At 37.5% G+C, this 24369-nt stretch overlaps 1 protein-coding gene across 21 annotated transcripts in view; it reads left to right on the top strand.

The window, feature by feature from the left end:
• Positions 1–19379, top strand: part of EYA1 (EYA transcriptional coactivator and phosphatase 1) — a 129165-nt gene extending 109786 nt beyond the window's left edge. For all 21 annotated transcript variants that reach the window (XM_078393831.1, XM_072999037.2, XM_078393829.1 and 18 more), the window contains 5 exons: positions 76–236; positions 407–521; positions 2582–2703; positions 4671–4771; positions 16147–19379. In XM_078393831.1, the coding sequence (XP_078249957.1) occupies positions 76–236; positions 407–521; positions 2582–2703; positions 4671–4771; positions 16147–16227 (580 nt within the window). In that variant the 3' untranslated portion in view covers positions 16228–19379. The remainder of the gene's footprint in view (positions 1–75; positions 237–406; positions 522–2581; positions 2704–4670; positions 4772–16146) is intronic.
• Positions 19380–24369: the final 4990 nt, after the last annotated feature.

Genomic DNA, 24369 nt, shown 5'->3' with positions numbered 1-24369 from the left:
CTTAGTTATAGATTTTCTTTTCTGGAACAATCTGATTTTTTGTTTTGTTTTGTTTATTTATTGCAACTAAATCAGCACCTATAACTTCGGAACAGATGGCTTTCCTGCAGCGGCAACCAGTGCTAATTTATGCTTAGCAACTGGTGTGCGTGGAGGAGTAGACTGGATGAGAAAGCTGGCCTTCCGATACAGACGAGTAAAAGAAATCTACAATACTTACAAAAATAATGTTGGAGGCAAGTGCCCCTCGACCTGTATAATAACTCTCTTATTGCTTCTCTACTTTTTCAACATGACTATATTTGCTCAGCTATTAGAGCTGTAGATTCTCTGGAACTGTAAAATGTGCTAAGTGATCTTAGCTGAAATGCAAACACTACGGTGTTTGCCCTTTTTCTCCTTGCAGGTCTTTTGGGTCCAGCAAAGAGGGAAGCTTGGTTGCAGCTTAGAGCAGAAATTGAAGCCCTTACAGATTCTTGGTTAACACTTGCACTGAAAGCACTAACACTAATTCACTCTAGGTAAGTGGATTCAACATGGGGCAATTATTAAGAATAACTTGAGCAATAAATTAGGACATTTATCCAAATGACCCCATGTTTCTTTACCTTTTATTTATAATTTCAAATTTTAATTTTTTTAAAAAAAATAGAACAATAATCTTAGAACTGCAGAACTGGAAGGGATCATGTGGACCATCGGGTCCAACTCCGGTCAAGGAGGCCCAGTGCAGAATCGAACTCCCAACCTCTGGCTCTGCAGCCAGAGACCTAAACCACTTGTGTTTAAAATACAGCATATTTGTGGGAACTCTTATTTTGTTTCAAATTATACCCATGAAATGTTGCAATTAAATAAGAATGAACTAGCGGATTTCTGGTCCATGTGTCACAGTGTGATCCTACAAATTAGGAGTTTTGTTGGGACAGCATAATAGGGGCTGTAGAAGAGAGCAAGCAGGAAGGTCGGGGTGCAGAGAAACATGCTATTTTGCAGCTAACTTCAAAGTAATTGCTACTCACCGAGGAAAGTAAGCAATAATCTTCTACCTCAGTCTCTGTATATCTACAATTTAACAAACTACCGCTAAGTTTCCCTCCAGTGCTGCTCCATGGAGCTTTTTTTTTATTATTATGCTGTAGCTTGTGAGGCAGACAGAGCAACTCTGTACTCTAGTGAAACCCTAACTCGAGGTACTCTGTTGCTGCGAGAGCAAAATGGTCACTGCATCCAGTACATGTTTAGCCAATGACAGGATGCAAGACATGGCAGAAAGAACCATTTAAAAGCTATGTAAGTGCCAAACATGGCCCCAGCCATTCTTAGCAACACTAACTCTACAGGACATGTCAGAGATGATGCTGTTACTCAGCTAAGAAACAGAGGAAGCCAACCCACACGGACTTGTTTCGCATTGTGCCTATAACAGTGCCATACATCCCTTAATATGCCCAATATTCTACATCCATATGCCATCCACATCTTGACTAAGACTCTCCCATTTCAATTATTTAAATTATATATATTTGCTGTTAGAACTCATTTACTGTTGGAGTGTTCTTCTCTAGAGCTTTTCAGATCTGATATGTCTGTCATGACATGGATTTTCTGACATGCATGCATGGTGGGGCTTACTGAATCTCCCACCTTCTTATTCATGAGATCCTCAGTCATCAGCTGTAGCCTAAGGATCAAACGTACATTACGGATAGTCAAACATTGCAAGAGAGAATTCCTTAAATGCAGAAAACATATTATTTCCACAGCAAGAGCTTTTCATACCTCCCTTAGTTTGCAAATTAGCTTGCTTTGTTTCGTAATTGGTCATCATCACACACTAAGGCTAGCTTCATTTACAAGTATGGCTGGTCAGTCATGAAGATATGCCTTAATCATGTCTTTGGAATACTAATGGATTTCAGCATCTAGTGACAGGTTATCTGTAATATATAGTTTGGTCCTAAGACTTATTAATAGAGCAGCATTTATCTCTGCTCCTTTGCCAGTACAGTGTCTCTTGGTGGCTTTCTTCACCAGCACAGCAGCAATAGACTTCTAACATTAAGCTGTCATATGAATGCCGCCTATTAGGAATGGGATTTTCTTATTTCTTTGACTACAGATTCAGTAATTATCCATCCTGGGAGTTCTTCCTGACACTGAAATGTGGCTCATCTGGGAGAAAGGCATCTGCTGAAAGGCTTTAGGGCTTAGCTGGAGGTAGCTCTATCCAAGCTTCCTCTCCCTGCCCCAGTGCTAGTTGGGAGCTTTCTTTTGAACAGAAAGCTAGGAGCATCTAAGCCCAGCTAAGCCTTAAAGCCTTTCAGTTGAGGTCTTTCTCCTAGATGAGCCACATTTATGTGTCAGGTAAAAGTCCCAGAGTTGATAATTATGGGATTTGTAGTCCAAGAAATCAGAAAATCCCATCCTTACCTTAGCCTATGAATAGTTTCATGGCCACAATTCAGTTTATTTCTCCCCTCTTTCCACTTCCTCATTTCAAAACAAAGAGAGTAAAAGTGATATAAATGACAATGTTAGTACATTTTGAATAAGGATGTGTTTACCTCTCTCTTTTTAGGTCAAATTGTGTGAATATTCTAGTAACGACTACTCAGCTTATTCCAGCTCTTGCAAAAGTATTGCTTTATGGCTTAGGTGTAGTATTTCCAATAGAAAATATTTACAGTGCAACTAAAATAGGTAAGTTGTTTTTACAGTGAACAGAACTGATTACTTGAAACTGTAATTACAAATGGGATGGCATAATTATTGAGCTATTAGTATCCCTTTTTCCAATGCAGAAATATAATTCAAAATTATTCTGTGTTTACATATACAGCAAAATTGCAACTTGTGGAATTTCCTGTTGGAAAATTGTGAACTAAATTTTAATAATAGGAAACATTAAGGCTAATTTAGAAGATCATTTCCTCTAATCTGCTCCATTACTCCATCTGTCACTCATTTTCTGCTTTGTGCCTCTCATTTATCTCCACTCATAGCTTAATGTGTAAGCAGAACATAACATGTGTTCTCTTTGGGTTTTTAATTTTTTTATTTTACAGTATCCATTAAAGTTCTCTAGCATATAGGGGAACTCTAAAGTTACTTCCTCTTAGTTGTATTTACATGTAGGCCAAGATCCAAAGAGCTAATTTAGACACTTGACTATCTGTTCCACACTAGGAACTGATTTTGTGAATCCTTCACTTTCAGAAGTGGAACTTTCTCCATGTCACTTGAGAAGCTACTTTTCAAGGAACACAATTTGAAAGCCTCTTTGAGCACTTAGGGTCATGCAGTTCTTTGGATGCAACACATTCACTAATACAGATGTGATCATTTCTGGCTCAAAGTCATTAAAATATTATTGTATACCACCTTTCAGTTTACTACTTGACCATTTTTTCTTACCTGACCATTCTTATTTTCTTTCTCTTCATAACAACCCTGTATAGGTATTGATGGATTATATTTTTACACACTTGTTTCAGTTTTACAAATATGTCATAATGAGTTGATTTCATATTCATTTATCTTCAAAAATATACAAAAGTGTGTACACTTTCTCCATTCAAAATATACAGTTTTGTATGCACTTTCCCGTAAAATATGTATTTTCTATGTAGTCTCCCCCAATTGCAAAATTTAAGGAAGTGTGCAATTTACAGGATAATATTCATCCAGTATATATGAATTTGGTTGGTCCACTTAAAAATGGAAACTGAACAAAATTGTCACCCATCCTTACATAAAGTAGATTAGGCAAAGAGAGTAATTTATTTCAATTTACTTCCAAGTCTGTTTCAAAACAAAAACAAAAAACCATATGTCTATAGTAGCACTAGCTTGTCTCTGGTATTGATCATTTCATGATTATATGCACGGGTGTTTTCTCTTCTCCCCATTATTAGCTCCATTTTTCATTTTTCTTTTCTTTCTTTCTCACAAACATTGTTGAATTACTATGAATGTGTTGTGCACCTATCATGACTCAACCTGTAATTAGGCAGAGTGAAATGGCTACCTCAGGTGGCAGGTGCAAAATAAAAGGACTGGCAACAAAATATTGGAGCACAGGTCTGTTTTGTGCCTCATGTCCAGCCCTGTGTTCCTGCCCAGTTAGACACCTGCCTTCAAGTGCAGTAGATGTCTCTGATCCATTGCTAGTTTCTGAGAACGATTCACTTCTCAGACTGATCAGGTTTATAACATGAAATGGGTAGGGAAGCCATGTTATCCTTTACTTCAGACCGCAAAATTGTTCTAGCTGGCCCTAGAACCTGAACTTGTATCAGTAACTTTGCTGGTAGCATTAACAAGATTCAGTGATGTAGCTCTGAATAGGCAAAATTAAAAACACCACCGCAATAAAAATTGTAAGGATATTGGTCACATAACGTAGCCAAACTGCAGCTTAAAATGCCAGCTAGAGAGGAGAAAGGTGGTAGAGTAGCTTTGGTCAGAACCTTGTGCTATTTTGAGTAACAATCATATGAAAATAATATAATGTGGACTTCGACACTTGATATAATAACTTCATGTTGTAAAATATACGTAGCCCTATTAATGTGTTGATGTAATGAAAAGTAAAATAGCTTCACAAAAATTATGCTTAGTAATATACATGAGTTGTATAGTCAGTAATAATTTATGCTTATTTTCAGGAAAAGAAAGTTGTTTTGAACGCATAATTCAAAGATTTGGAAGAAAAGTAGTATATGTTGTTATAGGAGATGGTGTAGAAGAAGAACAAGGAGCAAAGAAGGTAATGAGGCAAAATTTTGTATTTCTAGAGTAATATTTTTAGTTAAATCTAAATGTTTAAATTCAAATTTAAGGCTTCTTAAATTTAATTCCACACCCTCTCTTTGTGTCTGTGTCAAATGTGCCTGTGACACCAATGGGAAGGGCCTCCTTTGAAGAGCTTCAGAGCCAGGAAGGTTCACATGGCTCTTTAATCATTATGCATTTTCTTCTTTCTAGTAAGAACAAACCTTTTCAAAAGTTTTCTCTTCAGTAGACAATTTATGAGACTTTTTGTTTGTTTTTGTTTTTGTTTTTTGTTTTTTGGATTTCAGTATTTGTTCGAGGAAAAGGCAGGATTTTTGTATGCTAAAAATTTAGATTTGAAGTTTAAAAAACCCTTGTATTTTGCTTTTTCTGATTTTTTCTAAAAAGAGAATTGTTAATGCTGCTTTTGGGAGAAAGCATGCTTCTCTTTTCACTCTCAAGTATTAGTAAAACGTCTTGCAGTTGCTGAGTGTTTTTTCACTGGAGTCCTTTGATGTAATGAGACACTTTTTTTTTTTTGAGGATGGCATCATTTGCAAGTATTTATATTAACTTTGTGGGGATGGTTTGGTTCCAGACAGAGACAGGCGCAAACTACAGTTCAGCCAAGTTCTGCACCATGCCCGCACAAGCATTATGCAGGTGCCCGTGTGCACTCGCCCATTTTCCAGGCGATGTGCACTTTCCGCCTCACCTCCCCATCACAACTGCCCACTCACAGATCATAGCATATGCTTCTCTCCTCTGCCTCCTCTGGCAGCTGCGAACTCAAGGGCAGTGGTACGGAAACGTGCACTGCAATCCGTAAGTGGGCAGTCACAATGGGGAGGCAGGGAGGGAAGTGTGCATTGCCCAATGAACGGGTGAGTGTGCAGAGAAGGCAGGAGAGGAGATTGTGCAACACCCACATAACATCTCTATAGGCCTGGCGAACTGTGGTTTGTGCCCATCTCTAGTGCCAGACTTCAAGCATTCATGAGAGGGCAGACCTAGAAGGCCTGAAAAGATCTTTCAAAGCTCAGGCTTTGACCAAATCTAATGCTCATTCCTGACTGTATTGCATGTGATTGTGAAAGAAGGGTTCTTCAGCACTTGTATCAGCACCTAAATCTAAAAAAGCAGTTTATGGAATTTCCTTCTTGAAACACAACTGTGTCAGCTTTTACATTTGTGAAATGAATAGAAATTGCTAAATGAACACAAAAGCCCTGCTTTGAAGTTGCCAGATGGACTTTCCAGGATTCTAGGATAGCTAGAAACAGCTAGGTTTTCTTCTGGCAAAACAACAGTGAATGCAATGGGATTATATCAGCAAGGAATTTAGTAACTATATGTATTCATGTCTAAGAAAAACATCTTCCTCAGACTACAACCATTCAGATTCTTAGCTCGCCTCAAAAATACTACTTTTCAAGTTCTCCATGACTATATTTATATGCCTTTAACTTAAAGGTCTCAATTGTGGCTTTGCCTTAAGCCCAGAATAATAAAGGACACCCTACGGTTCTGTTGCTGCTGCAGCTGCCAGCAGGGAGATTTTCCTCCAATTTTCCCTGTTCTTCTGGGGAAAGAACAAACTGTGCTGGCTTTTTGCCCACCATAACACATGTATTTTCCCTGTTCTGATGACCCACGTTAGCACAGAGTTGCATGGAGGGGCAAAATAGAACCAGTGCTACACGTTTTGTGACACATCTGCAGCACACCAGTGGTGTTATATAACTATGGAATTCTGTCCTTTTTTCCCCCTGATGTAGGTTGAGATTGTAATCTGAAGAATCGGAGTCCAAACTAAAATAGAAAGGAATCAACTTCTATGGTGATCTACTTTTACATACCACACAAACTAATTTTACACAATCCCAGTTGTTATTTGGGGCAAGTGGTCAAGTCAGATCTCTGTCATAATCACCAGCTGACAGTCAAAAAACCAAGCAGCTAGCTCTATATGCCAGCTGTCATTCAACTGAAAGTCGAGTTTAATCTTTTCTTCCTCCAAACTGTATCCAGTGCTGACGCCAGCTCAGATGTGACTATCAGAATATTGAGAAAATCCCTGCATTTTCAGTAGTAGAGGAAGAGAGCTAAAGTGGGAGAATAGACTTAATACTCAATTATTCCCAATCTTCATATTGATGCAGAGAATCAGCAAGTGGTTTTGCATGTTTCTTTTATAAATTTTAAGGGATTTATGTTTCATACTGACAATTTTTTTCCAACCAGAGTTACTGTCTGGGCAACTTAACAACTGTTAGTTGCCAGTCAAATATTCTGTTCCAAATTCTGATTCTATGATCTGTATAGTTTTAAAAGATGCTATGTAACGTCATGTTATCCTCATAGTTGGCTGTGATTGTTACTATTTAGAATTTATTTGCTCATCGTAATATTTCTATGCCATCTTTTGGCAACATTCAAATCAGCATACAAAATTAAAATTACAAAACAAAACCAACCAACAAACAAATAAATAAATAAATAAAACATAGTACATCAAAATATCAATTACGAATGCTCTGTACCCTGGAATGATAGGGTCAAAAGGAGCACTTGATTCAATTGTCCAGCCACAGTTAAAAAGATCCATAAGAAGAAACATTTTCCCATTTCTAGGAAACCAAAAGAAAACATAAAATGGACTCCCCAACAGAATGAATTCCAGGATCTTGATCCTATTACAAAAAAGACCCTGTCCTGCAGACCTGACAATTTCAGCTCAAATGGAGGTGGGGAAACATTGCAGATATTTGGGTTATTTAGGTAGGAAACTAAGTTAGCCCCTCATACTTACATTCTGATGACAACTGATGACAGCTGTTCCAGACGTATAAATATAAGCCATGCCTCTTAACACATGAAATTGTGATGTGACATTGTCAGTCACTGAATATTCAAATCAATTCTAAATTTCTTATTAGAAATGTCTTGCTCTTCAAATACTAAGTACAATAAGTACTTAAAAGAAAGTGATATTATGATTGTTGTGGGTTGTTTGGGCTCTTTGGCCGTGTTCTGAAGGTTGTTCTTCCTAACGTTTCACCAGTCTCTGTGGCCAGCATCTTCAGAGGACAGCACTCTGTGCTCTGGTGTAGTTGGCTTGGGAGTGCAGTATTTATGGATGTGAGATAGGCTTTTGTCTTTTTCTGTAGATGGGTGATTAGTGTGTATTGTTGTGGGTGTATTGTTGTGCTAAGGAGAAGAAATTATCTGTTCCTGTGGTTGATGGGTGTCATTAGCTGGTCTTTTGTGTGTAGTGATCCCCTGTCCTTGTGGCTGGGTAGAGTTCGTTGACCTTTTGCACGGTGTATTTTTGAGAGCTGTACCTATGAAACAAACTTCTACATGGAGCATTTTGAAAAACTTGCCCTGGCTTCGGCACCCCTTGCACCCACAGTCTGGTTCCGATATGTGGATGACACCTTTGCAATTTGGAGTCACAGTGAAGAAAAATTGGAAAAATTTCTCAACCATCTCAACAGCAGAGACACTGCAGACTAAAACAACCAGGAAAATCTGCAGTAGCTGAACATGGCCTGAAACAAACTGGACATGAAATTCTATTTCAAAATACTGAAATACTGGACAACACCAGCAATCATTACGTCAGACTGCACAGGGAAGCCACTGAAATCCACAAGCACCAGCACAGTTTCAACAAAAAAAGTGGAAAGTGTGAAGCTCAGCAAAACTTGGCTCCCAGCTCTCAAAAATACAGCGTGCAAAAGTTAACGAACTCTATGCAGCCACAAGAACAGGGGATCACTACACACAAAAGACCAGCTAATGACACCCATCAACCACAGGAACAGATAATCTCTTCTCTTCTTAGCACAACAATACACCCACAACAATACACACTAATCACCCATCTACAGAAAAAGACAAAAGCCTGTCTCACAGCCATAAATACTGCACTCCCAAACCAACTACAGCAGAGCACAGGTTGCTGTCCTCTGAAGATGTCGGCCACAGAGACTGGCGAAATGTTAGGGAGAACAACCTTCAGAACAAAGCCAAAGAGCCCAAAAAACCCACAACAACCATTAGATCCCGGCTGTGAAAGCCTTCCCGAATAAAGTGATATTATGTTATATATATTACAAAAAGTTGCAAGTTTATGGCAAACTTCAATTGCCATACCTGCTTCAGTACTGAAACTTGTTTCAGACAAGTTTGTGCTTCATATTGATCAATGAACGTATGAAACAAAGGCTTCCATTTTATACAATCTCAGTTGTAACTGGACAATCATACTTGTGACTGGTGTGCATATCATTTTAATGGATCTTTTTTAATGAATTTTTTTAAAGCATCCCTTTTGCTTGATGCAAAGAAACGTGATTCACATAGGATGCGACACTCTCTTACATTTCATTCATACTGAGTAAGTTCATGGCATTGTCACCTTTCCATAAGTTGCTATTTCCTGCAAACTTGTTTTATAAGGTAATTAACATGTTTAGGCCAAGAAGTAAATGTGCATTGGGAAAACCTATCAGGAGTTCCTTTACAGAACTGTTGACGTAGACAAGGTAGTAAGGAGTCAGAGTCATGTTCTATAGAATTCACTATCTTTGCACTTGTTTCCAAAGTGAAAAGCAAAATAAGGGGGGGGGGGGAGAGAGTGTTTGTCATTAAGTGAATTTCCTGCAGCTAAACTTTATTAAAGTGGCATATAGAAAAAGCAGTACAGTAAATCTCATCAGAATATTTGGTTATTGGTTAGCTATTCCCAAATTACAGTCTTTAGATTCTCCATTTATGAATAGATTTAAGGAAATTTGGGGTTGCAGTTTATTTTTTATGAGTTTGTGGTTATGTAAAATCTGTAATGACCACAGAAGATATGAGGTAACTTAGAAAACATTTATCTTTCAAGTAGCAAGTGACTCATTAAATTGTGCCAAAGAGTTTAGCCACTGTTTGGTGAAAAGAAAAGAAAGAAAGAAAAGAAAGTTTCATGATATAAACCACTAAAAAGATTTTGCTTTGATCTAGGAGACAGACAAATGGGTCAGAATATGGCTGTTATATTGTTCTGTGCTATCATCCCACTTCTGCTTTCTGGCGATCCTGTGAATTAGTGACCTCAAAAAAAAGTCCTGTCAGTAGCAGGCGTGCTCAGCTCTTGCAAGCTCAAGGCTATGGCTTTTTGTTAAATTGAGTTAACCCATCCCTTGTTTGGTCTCCCTCTTTTGAAAATATAACTATGTGACCATTTTTGCACATTTCCACATTTGATAGCTGCTGCTTTACACTGAACCAACTCTGATGGCACCAACACTAGGTTCTCAAACAGGCTGTTTATTAGCTTCATCCAGAAATTTCTAGTAATCGCTGGTTACTTCTTGTCTAAATCATAATTCTGCCTAACTTTTAAAATTCAGTGGAATCAGTTGTGCCTTTCCATTTCTAAGTTTTAAATGACTGCATGAAGAGAGGTACCTTGTTGTTGTGTAGTCCCACAGTGTATTCTTATCTTTGATCTGGTCTTAAAGGAGCAAGAGTTTGTGTTTCCAGAATGGACAGTGACAAAGAACAGTGAATGTGGCCAACAGTCCACTTAAGTCTAGCAGCAGTAAGCCCCATACTTGGATTTCAGGAATCAACAACAACAAAAACATTAGAAAGCCAACTGCCTTCAGACCCTATGTACAGCCTGCCTGTATACTATGGCAAAGAGATGGCTCGATTAGATATAAGCCGCATGCTCTTCGTTTGTTTTGTTCTCCATGTTTTAATTGCATTTTGTTTAGATTACTATAATGTGCTGTGCATAGGGTTGTGCTTAAAAGTGTGCTGTGCAAACCACAAGGGCAAGATAGTTGTCTGGCTTACACTTCAAGAGAGCATACTGCATTAGACTTGAACCAACTATACGTTATATGCAATTTGTTTCCAAACCCAGGACAGAGTGCTGGTTTTGATCTGTAAATCCCTAAACAGCTTGAAGACTGGCTTCTTCCATATGAATCTGTCCATAATTTGTGGTCTTTTCAGAGGCCTTGTTGTGTGTTCACCACCAAGAGAGACTACATTAGCAGATACATGACAGCAGCTGCTTTCTTGGTAGCTACATCCCAGTTGTACGAAATCTTTTTAGGGGGCATTCAGACTGGTTGTAGTCATTCTGGGTTTTAGACAGAATTAAGAACTACCGCTTTGTCAGGGCTTTGATGTATTTTAATATAATTTTGGACTTTTAAAATGTTATGTTTCTGTTTTCATCTGTTGCTATTTTAGTGCTTTACTGTTTTTAACTGTGTGTCACATTAAGGGCCTGGCAAATGGAAAAGCAATTTTCTTTCTTTGCTTGTTTGTTTGTCTTCTTTATAGGCCATCTTTCTCCTTATAATACTTATTTATTTATAAGTATTTTATTTATAAATTATTGTATACATAAATAAGTATTAACCAGAAGCCAGCCTCAGAATACAGACAAGTATGTTTGGGAAAAGCACAGAATTAGTTTGGGCAATGGTTTTTCTTTGGTTGTCACTTGTCTCACCTGGGGTTTATACTGGCATGCTTCATTTTTCTCTCTCTCTCTGTCTCTGATCACGAGCCTAATGTGAGCCAAAGGACAGCAAAATGAGAGGAGAAAATTTATAGGCCTAATCCGTTCCTTTTGCTATCCATTTTTGTGCCTTGTCTCTCTCACACAGATACACATACACAGTTTTTCTCTCTCTTTTCTTTCATTTGCCTCTTTCCTTGTGTCCTTTCTCCTTCTCTCCTGACACTCATACAACTGCACCTAAACAACACTTGAACATGTCATGACAGTGAATAATTCAAGGGTCAGAGAAATTCCTGCCCTTAGACCATCTACACCCTTCTCTAACCTATTTATTTATTTATTTATTTATTTATTTATTTATTTATTTATTTATTTATTTATTTATTTATTTATTTCTACCCCGCCCCCCTAAACAGCGTCTACTCGGGGCGGCTTACAAATATAAAAAATATCATAAAATATAATAAAACTTCATAAGCATTAAACAATTAAGTCAATAATATGGTGTGTTCAAGATGGGGAATGATAAAACAAAGATGGAATTCAAGAATTGACAGAAGGGAAGGCCTGCCTAAAGAGCCAAATCTTTAAATGCCTCTTAAAATGGCTCTTACAGTTTTCAGTATGTGATTTCTTCTTTGTTCAAACTTCAACCACAGCAAGATCCCCAGAGTTTGTTTGCCATTAGGCCACTTCAGCATTTGGGGGGGGTTGGGGGAAGCATAGCCCTCCTATATTGGAATTCCCAGCATTCCTCGCCATTAATTGTGCTGGCTACATCTGAAAGGCTGCACTGTGCCCACCCTTATTTTAATATCTCATTTTCAGTCTCAGTTAATATCCATTCAAATTAATTGCTAACACTAATACTTAGTGGGCATCTTAATACTGGTACAATCAATTACTATACGTGCATATCTGTTTGCAGAAATATTATCTGTACTACTGTCATGGTCTATCGCCTAAAATAGTTCATGTATGATCTTTGTAAAGGATGATTTTACCAGTAGCAATGTGTAGAAATTAAAGACATCACCCCCATGACACACCCCCTCAACAGCTTCCCTGCGGTGAAGGAGATTGCAAGGGAGCCTCAGGAGTCAGGACCTTTAGGAGCGTATCAGAAACATTCAATTTTAGAAAAATCACCAACCTTATGTGGCACAAGTCACACTGCTGGATCTCAACCAATATAAGTAATCCCATGATCTAAAAATGTGCTATAAAAATGCCATGATATGGTAACATCCAGATAACCTGGTGACGAGATATTATTTCATACATTTAGACAAAAAACAAAACAAAAATGAAAAATTAACAGGAAGTCAGCTTGTCCACAAAAGCTTACATTGAAATATAGCAGTTAGTGTGTAAGGGCCCAAAATTTTTTTGTCATCTTTATTGTTTCACTTTTTGTTTTGTTTTTTCGTAGCAGGCTAGCACAGACTAACTCGGATACCTCTTCTAAAATTTTAATATATTTAGTAATCACTTTGTCTATATTATCTGCAGTTGCACCTAATACAATATTTTTTATTTTGCATACATGCAGTATCTAAACATGTAAATTGTTTTAAAAGTATGTTTAAGATGCTTAGAGGCTAGATGGATCTATACAAGAAGCAGTGGGTTCATGTAGCTGGCTCAAAGTTGACTCAGCCTTTCATCTTTCCAAAGTCAATAAAATGAGTACCCAGCTTGCTGGGATGGGGGGGGGGGGCAAGTGTTTTTATAACTATGTTGTAAATTGCCCAGAGAGTGTTGTAGCACTATGAGGCAGTATAAAAGTTTAAAGAACATTTCAAATCTTTAGGAAATTCAGAGAGCTAATTTATATATTTGAGTCTACAGCCTTGGTTTTTTTTATTTCACAGCAGCAATAGAACATGATCATAAAAGTTCTACCACCATTATTTCTAAATTGCTTCTATACCTATATACACAATGTGCCATCAAGTAATTTCTAACTGCCCATGACATTTTTCATCCAATAGCATTGTGAGGGTTACTGTCAGTAGCCAATCAGAATGGGCGGAAGTAGAAGTAGACAAAACATCAACTGTGGAGCCTGAGGTTGGAAGTCCAGTTGCCCACTGTGTCTCCTTGACAGGGGCTAGACTTGATGATCCATAGGATCCCTTCCAGTTTTGTAGTTCTAAGGTTATTATTATCAAGCAGTAATTTTAGTTTTGGGGAGTGGCATTATTTGTATTTTTTTATTTGCTTGTATGTTTTAGGGATGGGGGTTTGTCTCTGTGTTTTATTTTCTTATACAGTATTTCCCCTGTGTGTGGGGGGGTGTACTTTTCCTGTTTAATAGATTTTTTAAAAATTGTTATTTGGTTAATTTAACTGTATATTCTGTTATAGGTAAATATTTTAGTGGGTGTTTGGAGGTGGTTTGTGAAGTTTGGAGGTCTCTTGGTTCTTGTAGTTGGCCTGTTCTTGTAGTACTGTATATTGATTCTCTGTTGTCTTACCTTTCCTTTTTTGGAGTGGCTTTTCAGGTTATTTATACATAACTTCTGGATGATATAGATTGAACAGGAAAGGGGGAAATGAAACAAAATAGCTGGTTCATTTCATGCTAAATAAAAAGGCTGCTGCACAAAAGATCCCCATCCTGAAAGAACTTGAAAAGAAAAATGAAAGTTTTCACTCTACACATCCACAGTGAACTTTATATATTTTAATGGCTGAAATTCTGTAGGTGTACCTATGCCTGCAGAAGTCTGATGGCAGGAGGCAAATTCCAATAATTAAAAATGTCCTATGTTGTTCCATGACTTTTTCAGCTCCTCTGTAATCTGTTTGATGATGTGGAAACCATGATACAGAAGGAAGAAGTTTTTACTGAAAATTTCTCTCTGACAGTAATATCATCTCACTATGGTGATTTTAAGTAAAGACTTTGTCCTTCTTGTGTCATCTTTCTACAGGCATAGAATGCCAACAGGATTTCAGCTAGATATGGGCTATTTGTATCTCTGGGGATTCAAATAAGAATAGTGGCACCACAGATGCCACGGATGTCCATTCCCTCCCCTCAGAACTGGCTCAGCGTGTGGCACTGAGCTCCATTCTTACCATTGCACAAATTGCAGAAGGAGTCCAATGAGCGGTTGGCTGAGCGAGGAGGCAGGGGAGCAGTAGGCCGGGGTTCTTCCGTGTGTGATGCAACAACAGCAGTGACAAAACTAAGTGCCGTGCACCAAATGGTGAATGGACCACCAGTTTTGGGGGGAGGGAATGGACCTCTGTGGCACCTGTGGTACCGCTATTCATATTTGCATCCACAGGGATACAAATATGAATAGCCTATCTCTAATTTTAGCTATTATCAACAAATGTTGCATGATTTTGAGCAATGGTTGGAATCCTATTGCTGTTTTTATAAGTCTTGCATAACTTGCTGTGACTAACTGCTGCCAGTTGTTGAGGTGTGGAGGCACATCTTGGTTGCACAGTTGAGTGTACAGAGATGCACCTTGGCACCTACCTCATCAGTCAGCTTCAGCAAGTTATTCAAACCTTTGCATCTAATGGAATCTGGCCTGTATCTCTGTGCATTTTGTGGAAGCTGTGGAATTTTCTTTATTTCTTAGGATACATGTTTATTTTCATGCTTCTTACATGAAACCATTAAAGTGCATATCTGTGGGGATGTTAACAGATGGTACTAATGAGTAAAGAAATGAATTTTTTGATTTTACCTATTTTTAATAGTTCAGACTGAAAAATAATTTCAAAATTATATGAAAGTAAGGGTATGGGAGTGAGATCTAAAGATAGATGAAGCACTGCAAGTAGAAAGCAAAATCAGCCGTCTCCATCCCCATCACTTGAATGTCAGAATTTTTTGTTCATATGTTGTGCTTCTCATATTTTAGCTATTAGTTTTGCTGTGTGCCTTAATACATTGGCACGTGTGTTTAGAATCATTGTATTTAAATAAAATGCTGACTTTATGTCATTTAATCTGAATACATAAGGAGGTGGAAAGGATAATCCTCATTTTCTGTGTATCAATTTGAAAAGATTTTGCTCTATACATACAGTCTCTCCATACAACTGGAACCCTGATTTTTATATGACCCCAGTTGAACACATCCAAGTGTCAGACAGTCATCTTTGAACTGTCCATCTCCATGTGCCAAACACAATAGCAGATGAAAGAGGGACTCACATGTTCAGATTAACTCTTTTTCTGATAAAGCTAATATATGATGCATTCCTGGTTCCTTTCAAAGAAAATGTGATGTTTGATCACAAAGACAATGTCACAAAATTAATCTCAAAGTTCACAATTTACTCAGTTGGAATGTGTAGTATAGTCCAATGTGTTAGTTTACATTGTTAATATGATTTTAACCTTGAGGGATATTTTACTACACTTCACATATATCTCTATAATGCAAATCACTCTTTCTTTCTGTGGATAGTATCAGGAAACAGTGAGCAGAAAAAAAAACTGGGTCCAAGTATTAAACACTTAAGCCCAACATCTTGTACTAAAATATGTTCTGACTCCAGTTTTTTATTCAACATCTTCACTTACTGTTGCCACAAAAAACAAAAATAAAAACAGTTTTTAAATGGCTGCCATTTTGGAGCTGAATTTATAGTAACAGCATCACAGAAAGGTAGCTATGCATTGTGATTTTATATTCTGTTTACACATTCAGATTTCATATGTTCTCTACCTTTATGGTATATTTTTCATTATTTTATTTTTATCAATTTTCTTTCCAGTATGAATTAGCTTGATGTTGCTATGATCATAAAAGGTAACATTTTCTCCTTATATTGTGTTTGTACTGTTTTCACAGCATGCTATGCCATTCTGGAGGATCACAAGCCACTCTGACCTTATGGCCCTTCATCATGCCTTGGAACTGGAGTACTTATAGTAGCACTTTGTAACCCCAGAACTTCCCTCATGCCCGTGGACAGTGTGCCTGTGTCTTTTGTCAGCACTGGGCTGCAGAACTTTGTGGCTTCATCATGTTGATGTGCAGCCGCAACTGGTCTTAACCTTTGCCCCTCTAGTATATGGAGGAGCATGTCTCCTTTTGTCAGAAACAGCTGTTGATCCCAGTACTGTGAATCTAAAGAAAACAAGCCATGATGAGAATGTTTTAATGATGTGTCCTTACCATGTTCACTACATTGAAAGGTTCGTACCTGTGAAGAGACTAGGAAGTGCTTTGTGATTTCTAGAATCTTCAGTGCAACACATGCATACCTTCTTAACTATACCAAACTTGATTGCACAACAAAGACTATGTTTTAAAAACAAAACAAAAGAATCTGATGGATACATTTCTTGAAAAGGTTTACTTTTTTAAAAAAAATTTCAGACCCAGGGTACTCTGTAAATCTTATTTATGAGCAGACTCTGTTTTAGCATCATCACCTAAATGTTGATATGTATGATAAATGAATGGCTATAATGCGTCTTTGCCTTCTGATAACAAAATGATTTTGATTTTAGCACATTGCAAAGTAGATTAAAGTATGTCTAATTTAAGCAAATAGGTACATCACTGAGACAATCGTGTACAGGAAGAATGTTCTTGTGTAAATTTGTAATTAATTTACAATGTTTTACATATTGTTTAGGCAAATACTATTGAAAGGTAGTAATGGCTTTTTGGTGAATTATGAGGCAGTGTGTGCACAAACTTGTGCTGTGCCTTATGAAAGTATTGTGTATAAATATGTAGATAATGGAAATTTTTTAGATCAATTTGTCAAGACCAAAAGCACGGATGTCAAGTGTCAATAAGGAATCCCTTATTATTTCTGTTCTTTATTCTAGATTTTTTTTTCTTGGCAAGTCTATTAAATCAAAATACCAACTATCTCTCTTTGTACCCTGATCATCTTGGACTTATTTCTTGTTTATAATTTGTTCTTGAATGCATAGGTCCAAGTGCAAAATAACACATCAAATGATAGGTGGTATCGTTGTTTAAACGGTCATTTTTCCTGGTGAAGTACATGGAGAGGAAAGATTACCCTGTCACTGTATCAATGTGCTTTGCCAAGAAAGCAGAAATTAAACTATACATATGCATTGTCTGGTGGTAGAAAGGTCATGTATTGGAACATATCTACAACTAAGAGCAGTACTTTGCTTTTTCATTTCTGATCGTATTTAGAATTTGCCTCTCAGAAAGGGAAGGTTACTACTATCCTTGTAAGACTTCTGACTCAGTGAAGAATTTTGCTGGCAGAATGAAAAGGAGTAAATTCTCACTAACTACAAAAAAGAGATGAGGTGATACCAAGAGCTATGAGAGAAGGGGTAATTTCCCCTTGCGCTTTCCACCACCAGGAGTGGTATTGCCAGAATTCAACTCAGAGGATCCTCATGTAAGCAGGAAACACTCTCAAGCCGATTCATTCCCTGTACAAGTAAATATTGAATATGGGAGAAATGAGTTTTCCCTGAAATGGTTAAAAATGATTAAAGTAATGGTTTTAAAAAAAAAAAACAACTATTTTACATAATGTAATAAGTTAATAAAATAAAATAAAAATACATGTACTCAAAACAATGAAAACTGTCATTAAATCTTAAAAGGTACAAACAGATAACTCCCTGGGATGTACTCAGTACATGTTTGTTATGGATTGTCTGTAAATGTTCTTGCCCTCTCAGTCCCCCTTCTATCGAAAGATAATAAATTCCTTACTATTATATGAAAACAGCAAATTTCACCCAGACATCTGCTGAAGTAAGAACAGAGCATAGTGAGTGGAGTAGTTATGTGAGGGCAAGTCTGAAGCAAACCAATGTGGCTCTATGGTACTGCAGTGAAAGAGCAGAATATGGTGGAAAGCGAACTTTTGCAATAACTGTTGAAGCAGACCAGAGCCCAAAGTCCTCTTCCTACCATTATTGTGAGACAAGAGAGAAATAAATTGGTTTACAGTAAGTAAAACTTTTAAATACTGGGAATATATATGAACATTTTGAAGTACTTTTTGTTTAATTTATGAGCCCGCCCCCCCCCCCAGTCTGGTGTGAAATTAGAAACTTGCAAATGTGATTTTGATTTCAACAGTCTAACCCCTGCAAATAGATTTTTCTATTAGTCCATTGCTGGCAATGGGCACAGTAAGATATTAATTTGCCAATATTATTTAGTCTGTTAGTAACTGCCTTTTGCCGCATTCGAACTATACCATCTTCTGTAGACCAGGAAGATCATGAACAAGCTTGTCGGTTTTACTTTGAGCTGATTTAGGTAAGAAAATGGGCTGTTCTTAACCATGGTTAATATATGCACACTTTTATTTTTCAGAGAAAATTCTTCATTGCTGACATAATGGTAGTTTAGGCATACATTAGTGTAAATGTCAGTTTGCTTTCCCACTTAACCTGGATTCTTAGTTGTTAATGGGGTGGATGAATTTCACAGGCAGACAGGCTGAGAGAAGTGATACACATGGTTAAGAAAAGCCCCTTGGTATATCTGCGTTTGACCTATGTGTTCAAGTTCTTTGTCTGAACTTTAGTACCAGGCCACTGGAGTCTTCATTAAAAGTAAACTTAAAAGTTCTTCTAGTTCTTTCTTTTGCTTCTGATTTTTTTGTTTTGTTTTGTGAAATAAACCAGCTTTTAAGCCAGCTACTACCTGTAAAGACTAACAGTAGCTGTGAGGTAAACACCTTTTTTGTGGAAGATGCATATTGCTGCTACAGTTTATATTATGTTATGGATTGTTTCAAATTACTTGATTATAATATGGCACCCCCTATTGAATAACTTTGTATATCATGAACAATTCAGTTCCGCAGTCTGTAAAGTTAAGCACATATACAAATCTTTTAATGACAGAGGTTGTAATTTTTTCTCCCTTTTTGCTTTAAGCAAAATAGAGATGGACATGTTTTTTCCCTTTGTTTCATTTTTTTCTAGTCAATATGCTGACTTAAAAAGTTTGTCTGGGCCTTATTGTACAAAAAGTGTGTTGTGTCCACAGCTGTGTACAGAAGTTTTCTTCATTCATTTTGTGCTTAAATTAATAAAATTGATTTGTGACGTATCGAACATTCTTGTTATGTTTGATTTCTCTCATTCCATGATACATATTAGATCATATACATTCATAAGGGAACAAGTAGGATACTCTAGGGCAGTGGTTCTTAACCTTTGTTACTTGGATGCTTTTGAACTGCAACTCCCAGAAACCCCAGTCAGGACAGCTGGTGGTGAAGGCTTCTGGGAGTTGCAGTCCAAAACTCCTGAGTAACCCAAGGTTAAGAACCAGTGCTCTAGGGATTAGTCCTGGGCCCTGTGCTCTTCAACATTTTCATTAATAACTTGGATGAGGGAATGCAGGGAATACTTATCAAATTTGTGCATGACATAAAATTGGGAGAAATTGCTAAAACCTTGGAAAACAGGAAAAAATTCAAAAAGATCTCAATAGGCTTGAGCACTGGGCTGAAAACAACAAAATGAAATTTAATAGGGATAAATATAGAGTTCTCCTCCAAGGGGGGAGGGGGGAACAAATGCACAGTTACAAGACCAGGGATATGTGGCTCAGTAATACTTTGAGTGAAAAGGAGCTTGGAATTGTAGATTAAAAGCTGAATATGAGCCAACTGTGCAATGTGGCTGCAAGAAAGGCAAATATTTTAGGATGTGTTAACAGAAGTATAGTCTCCAAATCATGTGAGGTGCTAGTTTCCCTCTGTTCAGCAATGGTCATCCCAGATTGCAGGACACATAATAATGGATTCAAGCTATAGAAAGTCAGATTTAGGTCGAATATCAGGAAAAACATATTAGCTGTTAGAGCCAATGGTACAAATTACTTTGGGAGGTGGTGAGTGTTCCAATGCTAGAGACATTTGAGAGAAAATTGGACTACCATCTGTCAGATCTGCTTTAATTTGGATTTATGCATTGAGCAGGGGGTTTATTTATTTATTTATTTATTTATTTATTTATTTATTTATTTATTTATTTATTGTAGTGTTGTCCAGTTTTACCTTGGGGAAGAGCACCTCATTTCGTTGCACCCACTTGTGAGCGCAATGACAAATAAATTTCTTATGTCCTATGTCTTATTTATTTTATATGCTGCCCACTTTACCCAGAGGTCTCTGGGCGGCTTACAACAATTAAAATTCAAACAATAAATATGTAAGTCCCTTATACATAAGTCCCTTCCAACTCAATTATTCTATGATTTCTATGATATTACTGAATGGTAGAAAGGCCAGAGTTTTGAACTTAGAAAAGGGGGGGGGGTCAATTTTACACAGAGACACACGCTGAAAGTCACTGTGTAGTTTTCAGCTATCCGCCATCTCTCAGTGTAATCTACTTCAGAGATCCCTATTAAGATAAAATATTCATTTTGAAATGATAATATAATAGTAATAACATCTCAGAATGGCCGAGCTGGAAGGACCCTATGTATCACTGAATCCAGCTGGAGGTTCAATGCGGAATCAAACTCCCAAGATGCCTAAATCACTGAGCTAACCAGCAGCTCTCCTTTGTGAAAAGCCAGGTTCCAAATTTAACAAGGAAATCACCTGCAGTCCATAGTCCATATGGTGGTGACTTGGCTCCACCCCCTAACCATGGGCTACTGTGTTACTCCAACTCCTTAAGGGAAAAAAATACAGTATATGCCACATGGTAACAGAAGGCTTTTAATTGAAATAACATCAACTGTGGGTCCTGATGATGGCAATTTTAATTGTATTTTAATTGTATTTTAATCATTTTATTTTTATTGTATTGAATTTTAATTATTGCAAGCTGCCCAGAGACCTCTGGGTAGAGTGGGCGGCATATAAATCAATTTAAATAAATAAATAAAATAAATAAACTAGTAATGGTAGTGGTAGTAGTATTAATAGCTGATGAATGCAGTGTCCCCCATGGTTATGCACTATTGGAATAGCTGCTGAGAGAAGTCTATTAAATGATAAACATGACCTGCCTATGAGACACCATTTGGACTACGACCTTATAAATGTTTTAAGTGCTGATCAGGAAAAGGAAAATTGATATAAAACAATGTATTCCCTAAAATCATCAGGACTCACATTATTTGTGACTTTGAAGATAGAACAGTTATTATGAATGGAGTGGGGGAAAACTGGCAACCACTACAGATGTACAAAGCAGGTGATAACTTGTAAGTATAAATGCACAGTTTGCCGGAGTGCATTTTCCTTCATTTACAAATACATATGCTTGGTGTTATCAACCAAAGCTGATAAAATACACCTTCTCCCACTGCTGCCACCTGGAAAGAGGTATAGGATCAATGTTAGGTCTATAAGAACCACAAAGATATTTATAAGGGAGTGTAAATTTATCCCGAAGAGCTAAATCTCCAGATTACTACTACAATAAGCCCTTCACCTTTAATCAATTTTGTCTTTTGAATTCAGCTTAATTTTTCCATCTTAATCCATGGGCCACTAATTATAGGCATTCTTTCAGTGTTGCCTTACCTGGTCCTTATTTAAAAAATGCTAGGAACATCAGCATGTTGAAAACAAGAAACTCCATGTCTCCAGGTTTAATGTACATGCCAAATATCATGGCAGATACTGTTAAATATGTAAACCCTCCTAGTATAATTCTCATGAGAAGGAATAGTAATATTACATGATCTCATTCTGCAATCTGCTGCTCCATAAAAAGGAGTGGAATGCCTTTGCATTTTAAATATCATAACACTGAAGGGGAGATTTGACTAGGTTGTCGGTACCGAAAGGCACTGAGTTTAGGAGAACCAAGAGTGTCACAGTGACACAGTAATAAACGGAGGTGCTTTCCCAGAACCTGATATGTTTATATTAAACACCTGGAACTGGGCACAAGTGGCTGTAACAGGAATGGAGAACTTATTTGGGAAGTTATACCCCCTCCAAAAAACTTCCCCCAAGCTTTCTTCCAGAGCACTTGTACTCTACAATCTGCCTTTTTATTTTACAAATGACTTAATGTATGCACATTACATTTTTCAAATGAAGTTTTATATCTTGTTAGCATGACATTATGAAGACATTGTCTCAAATAAAATACATACTTTTCTACAGGTATCACTAATCACTTTGTCATCTGGATTCACAAAACCATGTGCTCAGGAGGATTATCACCAGGAAGTTGGAGGCTTACACATTCCACCTCCTTGTACTATTTAGAAAGAATACCACAAGCATGCAATGGAAAGCCACAGTCAAAGAATTAAGACTGCGTGTCATGTTGAATAGTTTCTGTTTGCCAGCATGTTTTGAGCATTACTTGTACTGTATGTTAAAAAAAACAAAACACTGACCAGAGACAAATTTAGAGCTTAAAATCGTGCCAGATACTCACACAAGTTTTAAAGTTTAGATGCTGAGACAGATGAAAGAATGTTTAAGCCGAGTTGGAAAATATCCAGAGGTAAAGATTTTCCTGCACATTTCAGGTACTTTATTCATCAGCATCTAGAATGGAACAAAAGGCATTACTGTGAAGCAACTGAAGCATTACATTCCCATTGTATCAAATACCAATGTTGAAAAAATTGAGCCATTTGGATTAGAATGTTGAGCCTAGAAAGATTACAGTGAACGGCTAATTTTCTCAAGGTAAAGCAGAATTTCACAATGTAAACTAGGTGAGTGCTTGAGCTGCTGCACAATGAAATGGACAATACTATTCTCCAGTGAAATGTTTTGTGAACTGTATGGAAGCTAGGGAAACAATAGCAGTTGAATAGTTTGTTCTAATTATTTTGTAACAAAAAATATTTGAACCAAACTTTCGGCAAAAAAAGCAAGCCATCCTATCAATGCAGTGTGATCTAATGTGCTTAAATGCCATTGAAATGAATGTGTCAAGTTCAAACTTATGTATCTGATGGGCAGTACTGATAATTATGGTTTTAAAAAGCACGAGAAATAAGGATGTATGCAGGCTCCTAGCCCCGAATGAAGGTACTGTACACAGATTGGGGTCAACCAGCCTTGTGCTCTTTTGGTGACACTGATCATTGCCTGAACCATGATAATACTTGTGTGTTTCCAGTTCTCAGTGAAGAACATCTTCCTGTGGGTCAGGAAATGCAAATAGCAAAGCCATATCATAGACTGAAAGATGCAGGAAGGACAGAAGGGCACCAGCAGCGATATGATGGCCTTCTATCCTGCCCGTATCTTTCTTACACACTTTCTCTTAACAACAATTGGGTGCTGTCAAATCAATTCTGACTTACGGTGACTCTTTTCAGGGTTTTCTAGACAAAAAAACTCTCAGGTGGTTTAACATTCCCTTCTTCTTGGGGCCTCCTGGGACTGTGCAAGCTTGCCCAAGGCCGCACAGGATGGCTTTTCTGGAACGCACAGTGAGGAATCGGAATCACAGCCAGAATTTCTAAGCTCTCCAGCCAGCCTTCTACCCCTTATTTTTACTGAGAACAAAGAGGAAATGTGTAAGAAAGTTTTTTTAGAAAGTAGTGGATAGTCATCTGTTATTCCTTCTTTAAAATGCAACAAAGAGAGCCTATTTTTCTACACTCCCCCCCTACTCTCTTTCCCCATCCTTACAGTTCTCTGAAATTAGTGATGGTGCTTAATGGTGTGCTAGAGGAGAGCTTTGCAGATACCCCTGGACTACCAGAAAGACGAGCCAGTAGGTTCTAGAGCAGGGGTGGGCAATTAATTTCTATGGGGGAGGGGCATGTGAAAAATCTGAACTGTGTTCAGGGGCCGAACCAACTTTACTTAAAAATAGAATGAAACAGTGATGTTATGATTGTTTTTATTTTAAACTTGTTAATCTTGACAAATACTAAAGAGGTTTTTTGCAGTAGGTTAAAGATAAGCAACTGATCAACTTTAGACAAAAAGCTATAAATGGTTTTGATGTTCAAAACTGTCTGCGGGCCGGACAGGAGCGGCTCGCGGGCCATATGTGGCCCTCGGGCCGCACTTTGCCCAGGTCTGTTCTAGAGTGAATCAAGCCTGGAGGCAAAAACATTGACACTGAGGCTGTCCTACTTAGGCCAGATCATGAG

The sequence above is a fragment of the Pogona vitticeps genome, chromosome 4 (genome assembly GCF_051106095.1).
Source record: "Pogona vitticeps strain Pit_001003342236 chromosome 4, PviZW2.1, whole genome shotgun sequence".
NCBI classification, from domain to species: Eukaryota; Metazoa; Chordata; class Lepidosauria; order Squamata; family Agamidae; genus Pogona; species Pogona vitticeps.
This window is presented reverse-complemented; position numbering and strand designations above follow the sequence as displayed.